General features: G+C 38.8%; 2 protein-coding genes, 1 long non-coding RNA gene, 1 other non-coding gene and 1 pseudogene across 4 annotated transcripts in view; 2 read left to right on the top strand and 3 right to left on the bottom strand.

The window, feature by feature from the left end:
* Nucleotides 1-2,897: 2,897 nt before the first annotated feature.
* LOC141833888 (uncharacterized) lies at nt 2,898-5,240 on the bottom strand. The gene has a single exon (XM_074721394.1). The coding sequence runs from the start codon at nt 5,238-5,240 to the stop codon at nt 2,898-2,900; it is 2,343 nt and encodes a 780-aa protein (XP_074577495.1).
* On the top strand, nt 4,651-4,756 carry LOC141834233 (small nucleolar RNA R71). The gene has a single exon (XR_012602288.1). It is a non-coding gene; the product is annotated as a small nucleolar RNA R71 (small nucleolar RNA).
* A 3,927-nt stretch (nt 5,241-9,167) lies between the features above and the next one.
* Nucleotides 9,168-11,295, bottom strand: LOC141832853 (uncharacterized; annotated as a pseudogene).
* Nucleotides 11,296-15,779: 4,484 nt separating this feature from the next.
* On the bottom strand, nt 15,780-17,523 carry LOC141834216 (uncharacterized). Its single transcript, XR_012602274.1, has 4 exons — nt 17,495-17,523; nt 17,056-17,355; nt 16,772-16,855; nt 15,780-16,207 (listed from the first exon to the last, which is right to left on the bottom strand). It is a non-coding gene; the product is annotated as an uncharacterized LOC141834216 (long non-coding RNA).
* Nucleotides 17,524-19,406: 1,883 nt separating this feature from the next.
* Nucleotides 19,407-19,882, top strand: part of LOC141832904 (uncharacterized) — a gene marked incomplete in the record, with an annotated part of 37,765 nt that continues 37,289 nt past the window's right edge. The window contains 1 exon segment of the mRNA XM_074720271.1: nt 19,407-19,686.

Raw genomic sequence — 19,882 nt, 5'->3', positions numbered from 1 at the left:
TTCAATAGATAAATCAGTGGCTCTCACCCTAATTCTAATTCATGATCAAGTAAAGTAGGACTCACTCAAGCAACTTAAGTTTCATGCATTTCCATAGGCTTGTTTATTTTATACTCTCCACTAGCATTCTTGATTTGGAATCCACACCTATTAAGGATTATTGAAGACAATAGGAAATTATGAACTGATATCAATGAAATGAACAATTTTTAAGAAAGAAAAGTTCAAGGAAAATGCTTAAAGGAAATTCAAATGTAGTGGAAGACATGAATACAATTAAATGCTAATCAATGATCTCTTGCCCTCTTTTCTATTTCATTTCTTTTGTGTCATATTTGTTTCTGTTTGTTCTTCAAATCCATGAAAAAATTTTGGTCTAAACTCTTTCAATTTCCCTCCTTGATACATTCTCCTCATCCTTTCTTCATTTTGCCTCAAAATCACCAAATATGCCATCTCTTGTTTCCCTTCGAAAACAAACCCAATTCCTTCACATTTAAGTTTCAAAAGAGCTAAGAAATAGCAACCAATCATCAACAAGCAAAATTCATTTCACATGCAAACACAATCTCAATGTATCAATGGCACTTGAATTCCAAAAACAATTCAAAAATCAAAATGATACTTTCCTTTTTCTCCCCATTTTCTCACTGTTTCTCATCTATTTTTTTTCCACATTGTAACTTGATTACTAATGCTCATCATCATGCAATTTTCCCTTCAATTCGAATGCAAATCAGTAACTCAAAAATTCAAAATAGCATGAACAGATAAAACAAATTCTGCAGTTTTTCTGATTTTTCTGTTTCTTTCTTGCTTTTCTGTTTTCTTCCTGATTTTCTTCCATTCTTTTTCCAGTTTGTCACTTGATTTCCATTGTTCATCATCATGCAATTTTCCCTTCAATTCGAGCTCAGATCAGTGGCTAGAAAATACAAACTCAGCTTGAACAAGTAAAACAGATTCTGTTTTTTTTTCTATTTTCTGGAATTTTTTTCTCTCTTGCTGTTTCTTTCTTTTCTTGCTGCCAGCAACAAAATGGATTAAATTCTGAGTTTGTTATCTAATGTATGCTTGAATGGAATCAAGTTTCATCAGAATTGATCAGCTCATCAAGGAATTTGATACACTACTCCCCCTTCTTTAAAGATTCTGTTTTTCTTATTTTTTTCTGATTTGATTCTTTTTTTCTGATATGATCCAATTCAAACTGACCTATGCCCATGGCTATCACATATCAATTCTACTTATTCAAATGAATTTCAACTGATTATATTGAAACAATCTAAGCAAAACTTATTCAACTTCAACAGCTCTTCACAAGTTTTTTTCTCACCAGTGTTTCAGCCAATTTCAGCCCTGTTTCCTTCTCAATTACATTCCAAATGGCATTTCTTTAAATACTCTACAAGTATACATCAAATTGTCTTTAGTAATTCAAACTCACAACAGTTCACAAGGCTTCAAAGATGAAGAATTGACACAACAGTTAGTATATGAACAGATTTTTCAGAATCTGACAATGTGAGGTTATTTGAGCCTTATCCCTCAAGATTCTAGCGTTGAATAAAACTTCATTTAACCATGTAGTGATAGGCATTTAAGCTCTGATGAATTCTGGACAAAATTTACTTGATACTTTAGCACAAAACTCTTGTTCACCATTCATTTTACAAAGTTCAGTTTAATTTCAGAATTGATTTACTTTCAAAATTTCCTTTGAATCCCAACCCATAGCTCTAGTTTCTGAGTATCAAACTTAAACTTCTAAACTGAGATACAAATTTTTACCAGCTCCAATTATGAGATCTCCAAAATAAAATCAACCTTCAATCAACTCCCATTTCAAAAAAAAAAATTTCTTTCTTGCTAAAGTTGCTCTTGATTTTTTTTTCTTCTTGTTTCTGAGCATATCTCTTTATTTCAGGGTTCTAGAACATCATCCAATGAATTTCAGAATTAAAAACAAATTTAAATTGTAACTCCACCCTTTTCCAAATCAAATTGGCACAAACAACTACAATTGGCACATTGTTTTCTTTCATTTTTTTCTAATTTTTTCTCTGATCAAACAAAATTAAAAAAATAGGTTTATCTTCTGGGATTTCTGGTTATTTACCAGTCTTTGTGTGACGGCAAAGAGGAAGTCAATTTGGAAGGGAAGAATCGAAACACTTAGTTTTCCTTGTTTCTGTCCATTTCATTTCTGTAAATCTCATTTCTGTAGATTAAACATTTGAAACTCTTGATCTTGAATTGGATTTGTTTGATTACTCATCACTTTGATTAGTTTGTTTTGGATTGTTTAGATCCATTAGTTTCATTCATTCGGCTGAGTTGTATCTGTGTTTACTGTTGAGTTTCATGAAAGCTACTGTTCCGTATCATAGGTTATGATGTTGTATCAGTTTAGTTGATAGTTTAAATTCATGCAATTGTTTGCTTTTGTTAGTTAATTGTTGCTAAAATTCAGATTGCATCTTTGATGTGCAAGATAGGTTGGTTTCTTTAGAATTCAAATTGTTGCCTTAGTAGGCACGGTCTCACAGGGTCGCGGCTCTGTTAAAAGGCACGGCCGTGCCTATGAGACACGGCCATGTCCAGTCCGCCTTTTTATTGAGACACGGCCGTGTCCATGGGACACGGCCAAAAGCTGCTTGTGCCTAATATGAGGCACGACCGTGCCTTTGAGGCACGGTCCAGCTTTTATTGCTTCCCGAACTTCAAAATTTCCTGCAAAAATAGGAAAACTTATTAGTAACTCTCAAAACAAAACAAACAAAAATATATGCATATGAACATAAAAGAAAAGAAAGTTAAAAACCCTTGGGTTGCCTCCCAAGAAGCGCTTGTTTAAGGTCTTTAGCTCGACCCCTTTATTCAATAATGTACAGGGATCATTGGTTGCCCTCTCGCAACCTTCCCCTGGGAGGAACTTTGTATTTTGCTGTTTTTAAACACAGCTTCCTTATTTGCCCGGCCGGAGCGGGCATCCTTTCCGGCATGGTTGTAGGGTGGTACTCAAACTTCCTCTTCTTCGGTTGGATGTCTTCCAACCGGCAACAGTGGGGCTTTTCTGGCAAGTATGCGTTGGAGTCCAAGGAGAGGTTGAAGTCGATTTTCTTCTCGCCAACTTCTAGAGATAGCTTACGGTTCTTCACATCGATCTTTGCTCCAGAAGTGGCGAGGAATGACCTTCCCAAAATAATGGGGATAGACGGATCTTCCTCCATGTCAAGTACAACGAAGTCGGTGGGGATTGTGAACCCCCCGACTTCCACCGGCACATCTTCAACTATTCCTTTTGGATATCTGCAAGTCTGGTCTGCTAGTTGAATGGCCATGGGTGTAAGTTTCAGATCCGTATACCCACATCTTTCACTTGTTATGTATGGGATAATGCTGACGCTAGCTCCAAGGTCACAGAAAGCTCTCCCAATTGAAATATTACCAATCTTGCAAGGGAGAAAGAAACTACCTGGGTCCTTGAGCTTCTGAGGAATTTTGTTGTTCAGAATCTTCTCACTTATATCCTCAGTAAGCGCCACCACATTCTTTGGCCGGGTGATATCCTTGGTAGACATTAACCCCTTAATAAATTTTGCAAATTTGGGCATCTCGATGAGTGCATCGAGAAGGGGTACGTCCAGCGTTAAGTCCTTCACCCTATTGTATAGCTTTTCAAACTCCTCATCCTTTTGCTTGTATAGGAGCCTCTGCGGGTAAGGAATATTTCTCACATATGATTTCTTCTGTTGAATCCCAGCGGGCGAAGCGGTCTCAACTTCCTCCATTGTGTCTTCAACATCAGGTACTGAGGAAGGAGGTTGCACGGCGGCTGGGGTGAAAGGTATACCTTCCCTAGGAGCAGTCACTTGAGGCTCTCTGTCCTTCAAGGTCCGTCCGCTCCTAAGCTCAATAGCTTTGCAGTGCTCCATGGGATTAAAGTCTGGCTTGCCTGGGAGTGCACCCACAGTTCTGGAGGAGAGGGAAGAGCTGATCTGAGCTATCTGTGTCTCCTGCATCTTCATCCTCTTGTCGTGGTCGTCAAGTTTTTCATTAATCTTGACCACATCACCTTGAAGCTGCTCCAGAATTTTCAAGATTTTCTGGGTGTCTGACACTTCTTCACTAGGCTTCTGCGCATTTTGGTAGGAAGGTCCTTGGTTGTTGTTGTTGCGGTATGAAAAATTTGGGTGATTCCTCCAACCCGGATTGTAGGTATTCGAGTACGGGTTGTTTCTTTGATTGAATGTGCCAACTGCGTCGCATTGTTCATATTGAGAAATCTGAGCTTGAAATGCTCCAGCTTGGCACACTTCAGTTGTATGGCTGGAATCTCCACATATCTCACATGTTGTCACCACCGCATTGACCTTTCCAATACTCATGTTCTCTACCCTTTTGCTAAGGGCATCTATCTGCGCATTCAGCTTAGTGTAATTGTCTACATTGTATCTCCCAGGAGTTCTCTGCATACTACCTCTTTCATTAGCCCATTGATGGTGATTCAGTGCCACATTCTCAATTAATTCTTCGGCTTCTTCCAAACTCTTATTCATGAGAGCTCCTCCAGCAGCGGAATCCAAATATACTTTCGTCTGATAGTTGATCCCGTTGTAGAAGGTATGAATGATAAGCCATCTTTCCAAACCGTGATGTGGGCACTTCCTCAACATCCCTTGGAATCTATCCCAAGCTTCATATAAGGTTTCTCCATCCATTTGCGTGAAGCTTGAGATCATATTTCTCATGTGGGCTGTTTTACTTGGGGGATAAAATTTGTTCATGAAAAGCTTTTCACACTGCTCCCAAGAATGAATACAATTTGGAGGTAGAGAGTGATACCAGTCTTTTGCCCTATCTCGGAGAGAAAATCTGAAAAGCATCAACCTTTGGACATCAAAGCTGACCCCTTGTGTTCTCCTCGTGCTACAAGCATCGGAGAATATCTCTATGTGCAAATTTGGGTCTTCATGTGGCCCACCACCAAACTGGTTCTGTTGAATCATAGCAATAAATCCAGGATTAAACTCAAAGTTTGCTACTTCTATGTTTGGTAGGGCAATGCATGATGTCATTCCTCTCATTTGTGGTGCTGCATAGTCTTTCAAAGATTTCTGGGCCATGTTGTTTGATGATTCTTCTTGAACGTTTAACCTCTGTGCGTGAAGTCTCCTTCGGTAAGTTCTCTCAATTTCAGGGTCAAAAGGAAACTCCACTGGGTCGGCCCTGCGCATGCACAACAATAAAACAAATGATTACAATGCCAGAAAATTAATGTTGCAAAGAATAGTACCAATGAATGAATATGAAAAGAATTAAAAAGAATGAATGGAAGCTATGTATATAAAAGAAAACAAAAGAAAAACTTAATGTGCAAGTTTAGTAAAAAATTACGCACGATCCCCGGCAACGGCGCCAAAAACTTGATGCGTGTTCCGCAAGTATACGGAATGTCGCCAAGTAATAAAAAGATCGAATCCACAGGGACCGTGGAATTAATTACTAACCTAGCACAATAAGAGTGGAGAGTTCATAGGAAATGGTTTGGTGTGGGGGAGAAAGAGTGTTCTAGAGCTCCTAAACCTTAGTTCGAAGATATAATCCGACTGTGACAGAATATGGAAGGCGATCCTAGGACTTCGGATTCCTCGAGATATTGATTGATTGACTTGGATCCTCTACCATTCCTCAATGATTACACAATTGTAGGGATTCTAACCAAATTATCCAATTAGACCTCGTCAGGTTTCCTCGGAATAAATCAATGGTGTTCTAATGTTACTAATGTCGGTTTGAGATGATTCTAGATAGCCCGGTTTAAGGCTTTCCCGTGTCACTCAGGCGCCCCAGTATACTACTAGAATCCTACCCTCTGTCACAGGGTATCCTTTTAAAGACCTCTCCCCAACAATGAGTAACCGTTAGTTATCCCTCATAAAGATTCTTCATAGCCTAAGCAATCCCTCGGAAGGTCCGGTTAAGACTCTCCTCCTGTCACGAGGCGTCCCGGGTGTACGATCCTAAGAATTACTCAAACAACAAATAATCTCTACCCTTATAGATTCATACCATTCACAAACATATCATCAAACAAGTATAAGGCACAAATCCACAAAGCAATTGCACAATCATATCATAGAACATGGTAGATTAACAAATCCAAAGTTACAATCATCCAATAACCCCGATTCCTCCTACATCCTAGAATCTGGAGGACTACTCCATATCGGGGAGGTTACAATACAGAGAAGAAAGTAAAAATACATCCTATTCCAAGAATCTAAGAAGAAAATAAGAAATAGGACTTATCAATGAGCTTCTTCTTCTCCGGACTGCAATCTCTGCGAAGGTGAGGCGTGGATGTGATGGAGTGTCCGGACGGATGAACGGATCGTCGAATCTAGCTCCGGAATGAGGCGTCGGTGGCTCTAGCACGCTCCGGTGGCTCTCCAAGGTCTCCCCCCCTTTTTAGGGCTCTTAAGGGGGTCTATTTATAGGCCCCCACGAAATACCCTATGAATCAGCCAGGCACGCCCCCGTCACACGGCCGTGTCTGGGAGACACGGCCATGTGTGGCCGCCCTGCTGTAGTGGAGGCACGGCCGTGCCTGTGAGGCACGGCCACGAAGAGTTGATGCTCTGTTGGGAGGCACGGCCGTGCCTGTGAGGCACGGCCAAAGGCAGTCTGCTCTCTGGTGGGAGACACGCCCGTGCCTCTGAGGCACGGCCACGGGCAGGTGCTCCTCTGGTGGAAGACACGGCCGTGTCTGGGGGACACGGCCATGTCTTGGCGTGGCTCTGTTGAGGAGACACGGCCGTGTCTGGGAGACACGGCCATGTCTGGCTGCTGCAGGAGGAAGGCACGGGTGTGCCTTTGGGGCACGGCCTAAGCTTGTTGATCGTCTGGTTGAAGGCACGCCCGTGCCATGGAGGCACGGTCTCAGGAGGTGATAGACACGGCCGTGCCTATGAGGCACGACCCTGTCTTGCCATGTCTTCAATAAGTGCTCCATTTCGCCTGTTTTGCTCCGTTTTTCCGTCCTGAAACACACAAATATACGAGCAGTCCTCCGAACTAGGAAATAAAGAATACAATGCCAAATGCACAGATAAAGGATGTAATGTACGCAAGATATAACATGAAAAATAGAAAGATGTGCGAATAAAGTATAAGAAACAGTTATATATCCTACGCACATCAATTTTGTTCTGATATACGCGTTCCAATTATTCATGTTTTCTGAAATATCTTTCTTATTCTTCAAGTGAAACTGTCTTAGAGTTTTCTAATTTTAAGGATGAACCAACTTTATAACTTTCTCCCGCATGATGCATGAAGGTAATAGATTTCCGCTACATCACAAGCATCCCCAATTAGTCTAGTCGAAAGAGGCATAGCCCGACTGATTGTACTGTACTTGATGAAGTGTCATCGCTCCACCACATATGGATGGAGTGTCCACAATAGGATCATGAGCTTGGGGCTCGATGCTCCAAGCCTATCATAAGGTAAAGTCGCGAGCTTGGGGTTCAGTGCTCCAGATCTGTCATAAGGCAAAGTCACGAGCTCGGGGCTCGGTGCTCCAGGCCTGTTATAAAGCAAAATTGCAGCTTGGGGCTCGATGGTCTAGGTCTGCCGTAAGGCAAAGTCGCGAGCTTCGGGCTCAGTATTCTAGGCATATCATAAGGCAAAGTCGCGAGCTCAGGACTTGGTGTTCTTGGCTTGTCGTAAGGCAAAGTCACGAGCTTGGGGATCGGTGTTCCAGACCTGTCAAAGGCAAAGTCACGAGCTCGGGGCTCGGTATTCCTAGTTTGTCGTGAGGCAAAGTTACAAGCTCGGGGCTCAGTGTTCCAGGCATGTCATAAGGTAAATTTGCGAGCTCGGGGCTCGGTATTTTAGACCTATCATAAGACAAAGTCACGAGCTTGGGGCTCGGTGTTCCAGGCTGTCATAAGGCAAAGTCGAGAACTCGAGGCTCGGTATTATAGGCCTGTCGTAAGATAAAGTCGGGAGCTCGGGGCTTGATGTTCTAGATCTGTCGTAAGACAAAGTCGGGAGCTCGACTTATCGTAAGACAAAGTCAGGAACTCGGGGCTCGGTATTCCAGGCCTGCTGTAAGACAAAGTCGCAAGCTCGGGGCTCGGTGTTTTAGGCCTATCGTAAGATAAAGTCACAAGCTTGAGACTCAGTGTTCTAAGCCTATCGTAAGGCAAAGTCATGAGCTTGGAGCTCGGTGTTCTAGACATGTCATAAAGTAAAGTCGCGAGCTCGAGGCTCGGTGTTCTAGGCTTGTCGTAAGATAAAGTCACGAGCTCAGGGCTTAGTGTTCCAAACCTATCGTAAAGCAAAGTCGCGAGCTCAGAGCTCGGTGTTCCAGACATGTCTTAAGACAAAGTCGTGAGCTCGGGGCTCGGTGTTCCAGGCTTGTAAGACAAAGTCGCGAGCTCGGGGCTCAATGTTCCAAGCATGTCGTAAGACAAAGTTGCGAGCTCGGGACTCAATGTTCCAGGCCTGTTGTAAGGCAAAGTCGCAAGTTCGGAGCTTGGTGTTCCAGACTTGTAATATCCTGGATCATCATGGAAAATATTTGGTAATATTATATTTTTAACATTGATGAAATGGTTTAAATTTGTTGGAGCCCTTTGTTGGCAAGGTCGGCCTATCGTCAACTTTAGGCTTTAGATTCGCTACTAATGGGAGAGACCACTGGTTTTTGCGTTCTGTCCGCAACTATGTCCGAGTCTAGGGAGATCGAACCCTGAGAAAGGTAATTGTTGATAGATGTCACTGGTCTGAAACCAAGAGAGTTTTTGGAAGCACTTGAGAGTTTTAGAGATACTTCAAGTGAACAAATATTAAATGAAGTAATATTGTAAGGATTAGTAATCTAATGAATGAATTATAAAATAAAGAGTGTTAAAGAAAATATCCTTATGATCCAAAGAGAGGCTTAAACTCAATATTGAGGCTCTACTTCAATAATGGTATGAATGACTCCTTGTCTAATAACATTTGCTAGAGAGTATATGTATTGAGCCGACACTGTTGTAGTTATAGTGATAGACAAATCATTTTTTTTCTTCTAGAAAATTACACTTCATTTAGATCTTGTAGAAAACATTCTCTAACTTATTCGTCATATGTGTGACATAATTTTGGAGCTATAGAGACCAATCGAAAAGCTCCTAGGCTCCCTTTAGGAGCTCCTTATTCCCATTGCAGGAATGCACCATCCGAAATTGCTCGACACTGAACTTGTGTGTGATCCACACAACCTAGAAGTATATGTTGGGAATCCTATGTGATAAAATAAAATTTTACAGCGGAAAATAGGATCCCTCGAGTGATCCATGTGAAAAATCTATACAAGTTTAGATCTATGAAATCCTAAAGTCCTATCTAATAGAATTTACCTTTGATGTGTGCCCTTCGCTTATCCTGCTTGTCCAAAGGTTGTCGGATCTCTAGCACGTTCAAGTGTCCGTGCCTCTATACGTATCCACACTAACACTCACTTTTGGAGAAAGGTGGTTGTGCTAGCAACCCTTGTAAGTTTCGGCCAAGCAAGAAGAAGAGAGAAGAGAAAATGAACAACCATTGAGTTTTTGGAAGAAAAAACTCTTTTATACTCATGTCATGAATACCAAAGGTTTTTAGGCTTTTGGTTTTCTCTTATCAATGCATGATTTATCTTATTAATCATGCATGAAACTTCCATGCATGATAACTTCCTCTTCTTCAATGCATGATTAATCTACATTAATCATGCATGATGAATCAAATCTATTCATCAACTTGGTTTAATTTGAGTCCGACTCAAATTCAACCAACTTGAGTCTAACTCAAGTCTAGATTATCCAATGAGCTTAATTGTTCTTTTAGTCAAACTAAAATGAACCCATCTCCAAATAGAATGTTATTTGTGTGTGACCCAATAGGTTCTCGTAACGTTGACAATGTTTCTAAAACTCATTTTAGAAACATAAGCAATGAGTGACATCTAGCAATGCATCATTGCTACTCAAGTGACAAGAATGTCAAGATCCAACATAACCTTCGTGACTATGATAATGTATGACCATGTCCTTCTATCCTCGATATCTAGATTATATTGATCAATGAGGCATAGATCGTGTCATCCTCTTATCAATTTTTATGTTTCTTGATCCCTAAGTAGACTCACTCAAGCAAATGAGCTCAATATCTCATATTGACTCATTTGAAGCATGACCATGTATTTCGTGGTCCTACTCTATCAAGAGGCCGCAAGATATCACTCCCGTTATATGGGAGGGATAGATCTCATCTACATCACTCACATCCCTCTGCATAATTTATTACATACCCAGTGATCACCTATATAGTCCACCCTGTTACGGGTGACGTTTGACGATACAAAGTACATAACTCCTTATGTAGAAAACCATAGTGACTTCAGGTCTAAGGACTATTCATACCAATAGTCACATGAGAAAGTTTATGACACTCATATAACGATTCATGAAACTTTCTCATGGTGGTCAATTTAGTATACATTCTCTAATGTATACTCATGTGTCAACACGATATCCCATATCCATGACTTGTGAGATCAAGTCATCCAGTTGACCTACATGCTACTCTCAACGCATTAACATCGCCCCTGAATATTAATGCTTGACTAGGAATGATTAAGAGTAGTATTCTCTATATCATCTCATTATCGATTCAAACAATTGATATGATATAGATTAGAACTAGCTACCTAAGGACATTATTATACTTAGTCATTTGACACAAATATAAAGTAAGTATAATAATAAAAAACTATGTCTTTATTAATAATAGAATATGATACAAAAGTTCTTAGTTAATCATCACATAATTGGCTCTAGGACTTCTACTAACAACATATATACTGGTAAGGTGGGAGGTCGACCTTGATGGCGTCGACCTCTAGCCAAATAAGAAACCGACGAACCTTGACTCCTTTGAGGTCCTTGATGTCACCGTACCTGAAGACGCTAGATACCTTGGTCTCATAGTAGATGAGGTACTCGAAGTCGACGTAGCAAGGGTCGTTGAGATCGACAAAGAAGCTTCCGTTGCAACTCAGGAGAAGAACTTGACCATGTCAAGGAGGAGGCCTGTGGGGAGGCTGTATTGAGGGAGGAGATCATAGATGGTGGTGTCGTTAGAAGTTGAGGAGTGGTCTTCGACGACAGCAAGGGAGAGAAGGAGAAGATGGGAGAGGAGGAGGAGGAAGAAGAAGAAGTGATTAGAAGACGAGGAAGAGCAGAAGATCGTCATGGCGTCCTGGAGGACAAGTCAGGTCGAGATTTAGGGAGGAAAGTTCAAGGGTCACTACGTAGTTATGTTTGTTTCAGGCGTTTCTTCCCATTGGAGACGATGACCGAGGGGGACCGGAGAGGGGAGGCGCGAAATCGAAGATTGATCGAAGGGCGATAGTGATTTGGACGACAACTGGAGTGGGGATATAAAGGAGAAAGAGAGAAGAGGAGATCGAAGTTATAAGATTTCATCAGTAAGGTAGAAAAGAAACTTAGGATTTTAATCCAAATAGGAGATGGAGAAGATTTTCTCACTGTAGTTTTTCTCTCCAATGGAGTCGTGATTGCCATTAATTCTAACGGTGTTAACCACCGTAGCATTTCAACGCAGATTCCCTACAGATGGTGTCAATTTTTTTTTGGCCAATACACTGTAGATGATCAAGCCATCGGTTCACGAACTGCTGACATGCACACTCCTTAAAGATAGCCGCTCAGGAGAGATGAAGAGACGTGAAAAATACTCAAAAAGAGAATTAGAATGGTGACGGGGGTAGGTCTTGGTAAGCCACTCCGACACTCAAGTTAGATTTTACGTGAGAAAGGAGTTTAAATGTTTGAGAAAATTGGGGTTGATGTGTGCATAATTGTGCCCCTAGGTATGGGCAAACTTTTATAAAGTTGATCTCTGAAATATTAGTATCCATTTAGGAAATATTCCAAGATATGAGATTCTGTTCTGATATACACATTCCAATTATTCATATTTTTTGAAATATTTTTCTTATTCTTCGAGTGAAACATCTTAGAGTTTTCTAATCTTAAAGATGAACCAATTTTATAACTTTATCCCACATGACACGTGGAGGTAACAAGTTCCTGCCACATCAATTCCCCTTTTGAAAAATCCTTAATTTCCAATCAAGGAGAGATATCGAAATGCAAGTTTGGTTTTGAGGGATTTGGGATCAATCACCCCGCCACCTACAACTTTGAGAGAATGTTGGCTTCGCAGCGCCTCTATATCCCCCTTCCTCCTACAATGGAAAAGACAACCATATGAAGATGCAAACCTCAATCAGATCGAGTATGACTAGTCCTACTCTCTAATTGTCCAATCACAGGAGGCGCCAAAGAAGACAATGAAAGATTGAAATATTTGGTGATCCAGTGTACGATGATGATAAAGCTATCAATGAAATAATCACTAATCCAATTCTTTATCTCAGCGCCGATGTTGGCTGGTTGCTCAATCAAACCCTTGCCAATGCTTCCGAAGGTGTTGGTGCTTCTATTGCACAGGAGGCTTCTCCTTCAAAGAAAGCACCAAACCTTGTCCAGAACTTTGTTGACAATTCAAATGATTTAGCTTCAATAGACATGATGTCACAACAAATAGATTTATCCAAGAACATAGAAAATATAAATACTTTAGTTGTATTAGAAGGACACGAGCAGATGCAAACAGAGTTTTCAACTAATGGAACCAAAGAAATAACAGATGATTGTAATTTAAATGAAGACATTCTCGTGGATGAAGAAATCAAGGGAAGTCAACTATCTTTTTAACAATATCCCCCTCTTCAGTATATATGTCTTGTCAATCTTTTCTCAAATTTCATATCAACTAATTTATCAGCTTCAGTTACTATAGTTGCTCCAATTTCCTTTTTGACATCTTGTTAAAGGATCTTGGAAGGTGGAGGGAAGGTAGCGGTGACAAAGATGGTGGTGAGCGTTGTGCATGTGCGGTGTTGGTGCTCATTGTACGTCACCATATGCGAAGCTCGGGCTAGTGGTCACGGGTCGTTGCAATAATCAAGGAGCTTGAGGAGCAGGTCGCTTCGCCTATCTGGAAGCTGTGACAAGTAGCATACGCGATGACGATAGATTTTGTCGAATTGATGTCAATTGATCTTTCTCCTTGGCGACCACCTGACACTACTTTAAACTCGAGGACGAATTTTTTTTAACCTGGAGGTGACTAATGTAGGGGAATCTAAAGATTATTACTATTATTTTTGATAATTTTTATTTTTAATAATTTTTAGAGATTTTGGTACTTAGAGTAATTTTAAAAAATTTTATTTTTTATATTTGAGTATTTTAAGTCCGTTTAGGATTTTTAGGATTTCAAATATGTTAAAAAAAAAATTTCCCTTTCTATTAGGATTTATTTCCTTTCTTTACAAATTAGGATTTTATATCTATATAAGTATCTTATTAGTTGATGTTTAATAAAAGATTTTTGATTTAATAATATTTTTGATAGTACCATTTATTTTTCTATCTCTTGTATTCTTTCAAATCAATAAGTTTTAGAAAATTATTTCTGACTTTCGCAGTTAAATAAATAGATATTTTTCTATTTCTTGTTATTCATGTCCGACGTCAAATCTAAATATACTTTTAGAAAATTATTTCTGACTTTCGCAATAATAAATAGATAAATTTAAATTTGACCGTAAAATAATCAACTAACTTTTCATTCACTTAAAAGCTAAATATACTTGTGAATCTTTATCCTAATCTAATCGAAAATTCAATCACTTCTGCATAGATAAATTTTAAATTTGACGGTCGGTCCCAAAATTAGAGGAGGAACTAACTTTTCATTCATTTAAAAGAAAAATCCGGCTACAAGAATTCGAACCCTTGCCCTCTAATCAAAAATTCAATCACGCTCCATAATTGAAGAGAGAATCAAATGCTATTTATGAAGACGGTCTTACCGTGGGTGCCCAAGCCTTTTTTCCTTTTCATACATTGTCACCTCCACCTCAGTCTTTATCAGCGTATAGGCCGCCACCAACCCGTTGATCCCTACTTCGATCACTGTCACCCGCATGGCGATGACTGTAATGCCGTTTCCGAATTGTGAAAGTGCAAGTGCAAGAAAGACAGACGTGTTCGTTTGCTTTCATTAGTTAAAAATAGTACATCTTCCTAAAATGATAGAATTCGAATCCAAAATTATTGTCTTTTTTCCAATAAAATTTATGTAACATTTAATGAGAAAATGACTGTGAAAATGATACATATAGATGTAAGAATATGACTATCATAAGTATTGATCCTTCTTTTGGGATCATACTAATTTGAAGGGCATTACACTCCAAAGAAGTATTCTATTCTTTTTTTATTTCTTCTTGCATTTTATCAATGAGATTGAAAATTGCAAATTTTGATATAAAGCTGATCTTGTAGAAACATAAGAGATGAAGTCAAACAATTCTTGTGCCTTTGAAAAGTTTTGTTATTAATAATTCAATATGTTCATTTTTTTTTTGTTTGACACGTAGTGAGTAAACACTAAACAATTTATTACATTGACCTCAAAGTATTCATGTACAATTGTCCTCAAAACAGAATACGGCGAAGCAAGTCCATATTGTTGGAAAATTGGTTTTAAATCAATAATTCAAATGGGTTTATTTAATAAGTTTGAATAGATAATTTTAAAATATTTAACTTTTTTAAAATTAATTTTGAATGAATGAGAAATTAATTATTAAATTGACCTCAAATAAAGTCCATCACATTATTAAAACCCAACTCGTTTCTAAATCCCGCAAAGACGAAGCATAGCACCGACTGAGCACGTGTATGCATTAGGCACTTTAGGGCACACTTTACATTTTGCACATACACATCATCGCAAGGAGCTTGGGGAGCCTTTCTCATTGCATATATTAGATCTTGGGTTAACTTGGTATGGATCAGTGACATGCGACGATTTGGGAATCAAGCGGGTTCACTACAAAATCGGATAATCCCAATTAGCGACCGAAAAAATCGGTCCCTAATCGGTCGCTAAATCCGTTTAACGACCGATTAGGGACCGATTACAAAAATCGCTAAATAATTCGTCGTAATTCAAATTAGGGACCGATTTTAGATTCGGTCGCTAATTAGCGACCGAAATCTAGTTCGGTCCCTAATATTAGGGACCGCACAAAATTCGGTCTCTAATTTTAGGGACCGAATGAATATTTCGGTCCCTAAAATTAGGGACCGAATTTGTATTCGGTCGCTAATTTAGGGACCGAAATTTAAAAATCGGTCCCTAATTTAGGGACCGAATGTTAAAAATCGGTCGGTAAAATTATGATTTTTTAAAAAAATTTTATTTTCCCATGATTTACATACAACCAATATTTTTATTTTAGGGACCGGATGAATATTTCATTCCTAAAATTAGGGACCGAATTCAAAATCGGTCCCTAATTTAGGGACCGAATTCAAAATCGGTCCCTAATTTAGGGACCGAATTTTAAAAATCGGTCCCTAATTTAGCGACCGAAAGTTAAAAATCGGTCGGTAAAATTATGATTTTTTAAAAAAATTTATTTTCCCATGATTTACATACAACCAACATTAAAACTCTTTCTCATGCAATCTATAATTTCAAATTATAATTGAATAACATTTCACAAAATTATGAAAATGATAAAAGAAAAATAATTTATATTGAATTTTAAATTGTTCATACACGATGAAAAGACTTCTTGCCTTAAGGCGCTCAATAATTCATTCCTACACTCTCTATCAGCTCCGTTGGATTCAACCTTTTTAGCTCGCTCTAAAATTTCATCACTATCCATGGTTTGAAGTTGCTTCTTGCTCTTTGTATGGAACTGCACATCTTCATTTCTTCTATATTCTGATGAATGCCAATAAGAAAATAGTGGGAAGATTCATTTCCAATGATGCCCACGGATCAATGTTTCCCAGGTTCACACAGAAATTTTGAAAGCAACGTTCCACCAAAAGGATCTACACGACATATGTCTGACGAGCATGGTCCACCCTTTAGTCCAGTTCTCAGCACTAGTAAAGTCTTACTTTCATTATGATATAAAAGTTTCATTGGAGTGCCATGAATGGAAAACTTTTTGCACATTAAGTCTCTTGCAATGTATCATTTCAACCTGCATGACAAAGAACCAAGTACAGGAGCATCATGATAGTTTTCCTGTGAAACAAAAATATCTCCTACACAACTTCAAAAGCACATGAAAGAAACGATCAGGACAGTATGCCTAAGTGAAGTAAACTACATCAGAACCCCTTGTATTTTACAACAAGCAAAAGTATTCATTTACTATTAAAGAAAAATAAATGCTGGAAAAAAATACAATCTACAGCAAAGAAAAGGCCATGACCAAGTTACAAAAATATCATTCTTTGCAAATCTATTACTAACAATATCAACCTCACAACAAAGAATATACCCAAACAACTAGACTTGCCAGCACCTCAGAAAACTTGCAATCAGGCAACCCAACAATGACACCACACTGCTACTCCCAATCCCCTCCCAAAAAAAAAATCAAATTAAAAATCCCTCTCAGCATATCAGCAGCTAAAAAACTGGTTAAGGCATCACTATAACAAAACAATCTATAAAGATTTATTACAAGTGTTCCAACTACATAGTTGGACTAAAGGCATCACTATGATAAAACTTGTTAAGGCACAGCTAAAAAACTTACGTGTAAGTGTTCCATTAGGAATCGCTTTGTTGATGGTGTATTGCAAGCATGAAATATATAAGAATCATTGTGCCCAAGCTAGACCTGAAATATTAAAAGAAAAGAGAGGCAATCTTATACACTTTAAATACACAGGCATAATCATATAGAAAACAGATGAATATTTAAAACACTATGATAAAGTATGTTTTTTTTTGTTTGTTTAAAACAAGAAGCAACCTGCATCAAAATACCCTCCATTCATGTGGTTTCAATAATCTACCAAGAAATAGTCAGACAAGTACCACTGCAAAGTAAAAGCTCCATGAGAATGGATCTCAAATAGCCAATGTGAACTTGTTCAGAAATCTGGATGTCCCTGTTGATTAGTTCCTCTTGATTCTGTACTAGTATTAGATGCACAGAGTAATATAAATTTACAGGATGATAATAGATGTCTACAGTACATATATAATCAAACAAAAACTACAACACAAGTTTGATATCTCACTACGTTGCCACGATTACAGTTTAACACAAAATCTATAAAAGAACAACAAAAGTCTATAAATCCATGAGGGTCGTTGAAGGTTCTCCAGCTCCATCTGCGAACAATCAAGCCTTAGTGTTTATGGAAAAAATTCATTAACAACAATAAACGTCATATATATATGAAGCTAGTCTTACTTTAAGTAGTACCGCCATATTATGTGTAATGAACCATAAATATATAAATAAATATACCTCAACGTATATACTTAAGTATATGATGCTTATGTGGAGCATTTGGGTCTTCAGTCTCTTGTGAATCGAGACTATGGTATGATTGCAAAGCAGAAGGACTAATGACTGAAAAGCGATCAAAAAATTCTCGCATTTGGCGATCGACTGACATCCTCACTCGGTCTTCCATATAGGGCAATTTGTACATATATGTGATCGCAAGGAGTTTGGGGAGCTTTCTTATTGCATAAATTAGCTTTTAGGGTTAACTTGGTATAGATCGGTGACATGCAACGATTTGGGAAAGTGAGCTCAATGTCGATAAGTGATATAATTTAATTTGGATCATCGGATTAAGATGAACAAATTAGGTTTATCCAAATGAGAGTACATAAGTGTTGAGTTGCAAGGGTGTAAATATAGTCTCACATCTAAAGTACATGAAAAAGATCATGGGGTTAAAAGGATGGAAAGTATCTCCATTGGTATGAGGTCTTTTGGGGAGAGCACAAGAACAAAGCCATGAGGGTTTAGGCCCAAAATGGATAATATCATACCATTGTGGAGATATTTTAATTCCATCGGTACTAACAAGTGGTATCAGAGCGAGACCGCTCTTCACCGAACTAACTGCCGGATAAGCCATGATCCAGATCTAACCATGTGGTTTGAACCTTAAACAAAGAAAGTGGGTGCTCCCGTGTCTGAATCAAGAGGACCATACACCACGTGAGAAGTCCTAGTAGGTCGGGTGGACCGAGGGGTAAAAAGTCCTAGTTGCGACTAGGTGGGAAGTCCTAGTAGGTCGGGTGGACCGAAGGGTAAAAAGTCCTAGCTGCGGCTAAGTGGAAAGTCCTAGTAGGTCGGGTGGACCGAGGGACAAAAAGTCCTGGTAGGTCGAGGATTCAGACATCAAAAATGATGTTGAGGGAGGCCTGTGATCCTTTGTTTGAGTGGGGAATTGTTGGGTTGCAAGGGTGCAAACATAGTCCCACATCTAAAGTAGATGCATGGAAAAGATCATGGGGTTAAAAGGATGGAAAGTATCTCCATTGACATGAGGTCTTTTGGGGAGAACCCAAGAACAAAGCCATGAGGGCTTAGGCCCAAAGTGGACAATATAATGTCATTGTGGAAATATTTTGATTCCATCGATATTAACAATTTGGTCAATCTTGATCGACTTAGACTTTTTTTCCCATGACAAGTGTCCAATTCTTCATGACTCACTCGGACTTACTTCTCGTGCTAAGTGTCCCCACTTGGACTTTCCTCCTCATGTCAAATATACAGTCCTTTATGACCTACTTGGACATTCCTCATCTCATGCCAACTCCTCGTTGGTTTTTCAATCACTAAATATCATATCAACCGTGATCCACCTGAACTTTCTCTTACATAATACGTATCCGGTAAATCGTGATCTACTTAAATTTCTATACTATCAAATATTCAGTCAACTTTAACACTCTTCTTCACCATTAACTATCTAATTAATTTGGACCTATTTATCCTTTTTTATATATATATCATCTTGATCAAATACTATATTAGTCAACATCTGCCCTATTAATTAAATTTTATTATATTAATCAAATATTAAAATTTTCTTATTCAAATCAACTCGAGCACGGCCCCGCGTCTTAATCATTGCGATCCAACTCAAACTTAGTTTTTAATTCTTACTCTATACATAGGGTTTTGACAAGAGAGAGAAAAAGAACAGTAAGTTTTGACAAGAGAGAGAAAAAGAAGCATCTTTGAAATTAAAAAGTTGAACGCTGATGCACGTTTTGTAATAAAATAAATAAAGTAATCGAATATGGGCACACACAATAAAAATAAAATTAAGTTTAATAAGCGGACAACCCCCAGCCTGTCCTCTTATTAAACTCCTCTCCTCACTCCACATCCTTGAAGGCTTGAACTCTGAGCTCTTCTCTTCTTTTCTTCAGTTAATTTGCACTCACACTTCTCCCTCGGTTAGAGTTTTTGGTAGGGGAGATCGTTGGAGACTACGTCTGATCGCAATGCGGATGGCGGTGGTTGGTGCAGGGATCAGCGGGCTGGTGGCAGCCTACACGCTAGTGAAGGCCGACGTGGAGGTGGTGTTGTACGAGAAGGAACACTACTTAGGTGGTTACACCAAGACTGTCTCTGTGGATGGCCTCCTCCTCGACCTCGGCTTCATGGTCTTCAATCGGATAACTAATGTGAATTTTCAAGCATGTTAACTTTCTTTTTTTTTATAATCCAAATGTTTAGATTTTGCCCAACTAATACGTTATACGACGATGAGTTTTTCCTCTAATTTCTCTAGCTACTAGATGAATTCGGAGTACCAGAAACCCATATTAGGATATTCGTCTTATTTGAAATTTAAACTTAAATTATTTTATTGTTCTTCTC

This window comes from Curcuma longa, chromosome 8 (genome assembly GCF_044706935.1).
Source record: "Curcuma longa cultivar G26 ecotype Majalengka, Jawa Barat chromosome 8, ITB_CL_G26_1.1, whole genome shotgun sequence".
Taxonomy (NCBI): domain Eukaryota; kingdom Viridiplantae; phylum Streptophyta; class Magnoliopsida; order Zingiberales; family Zingiberaceae; genus Curcuma; species Curcuma longa.
Note: the sequence above shows the minus strand (reverse complement) of the source record. Positions and strands in the feature narration are given on the sequence as shown.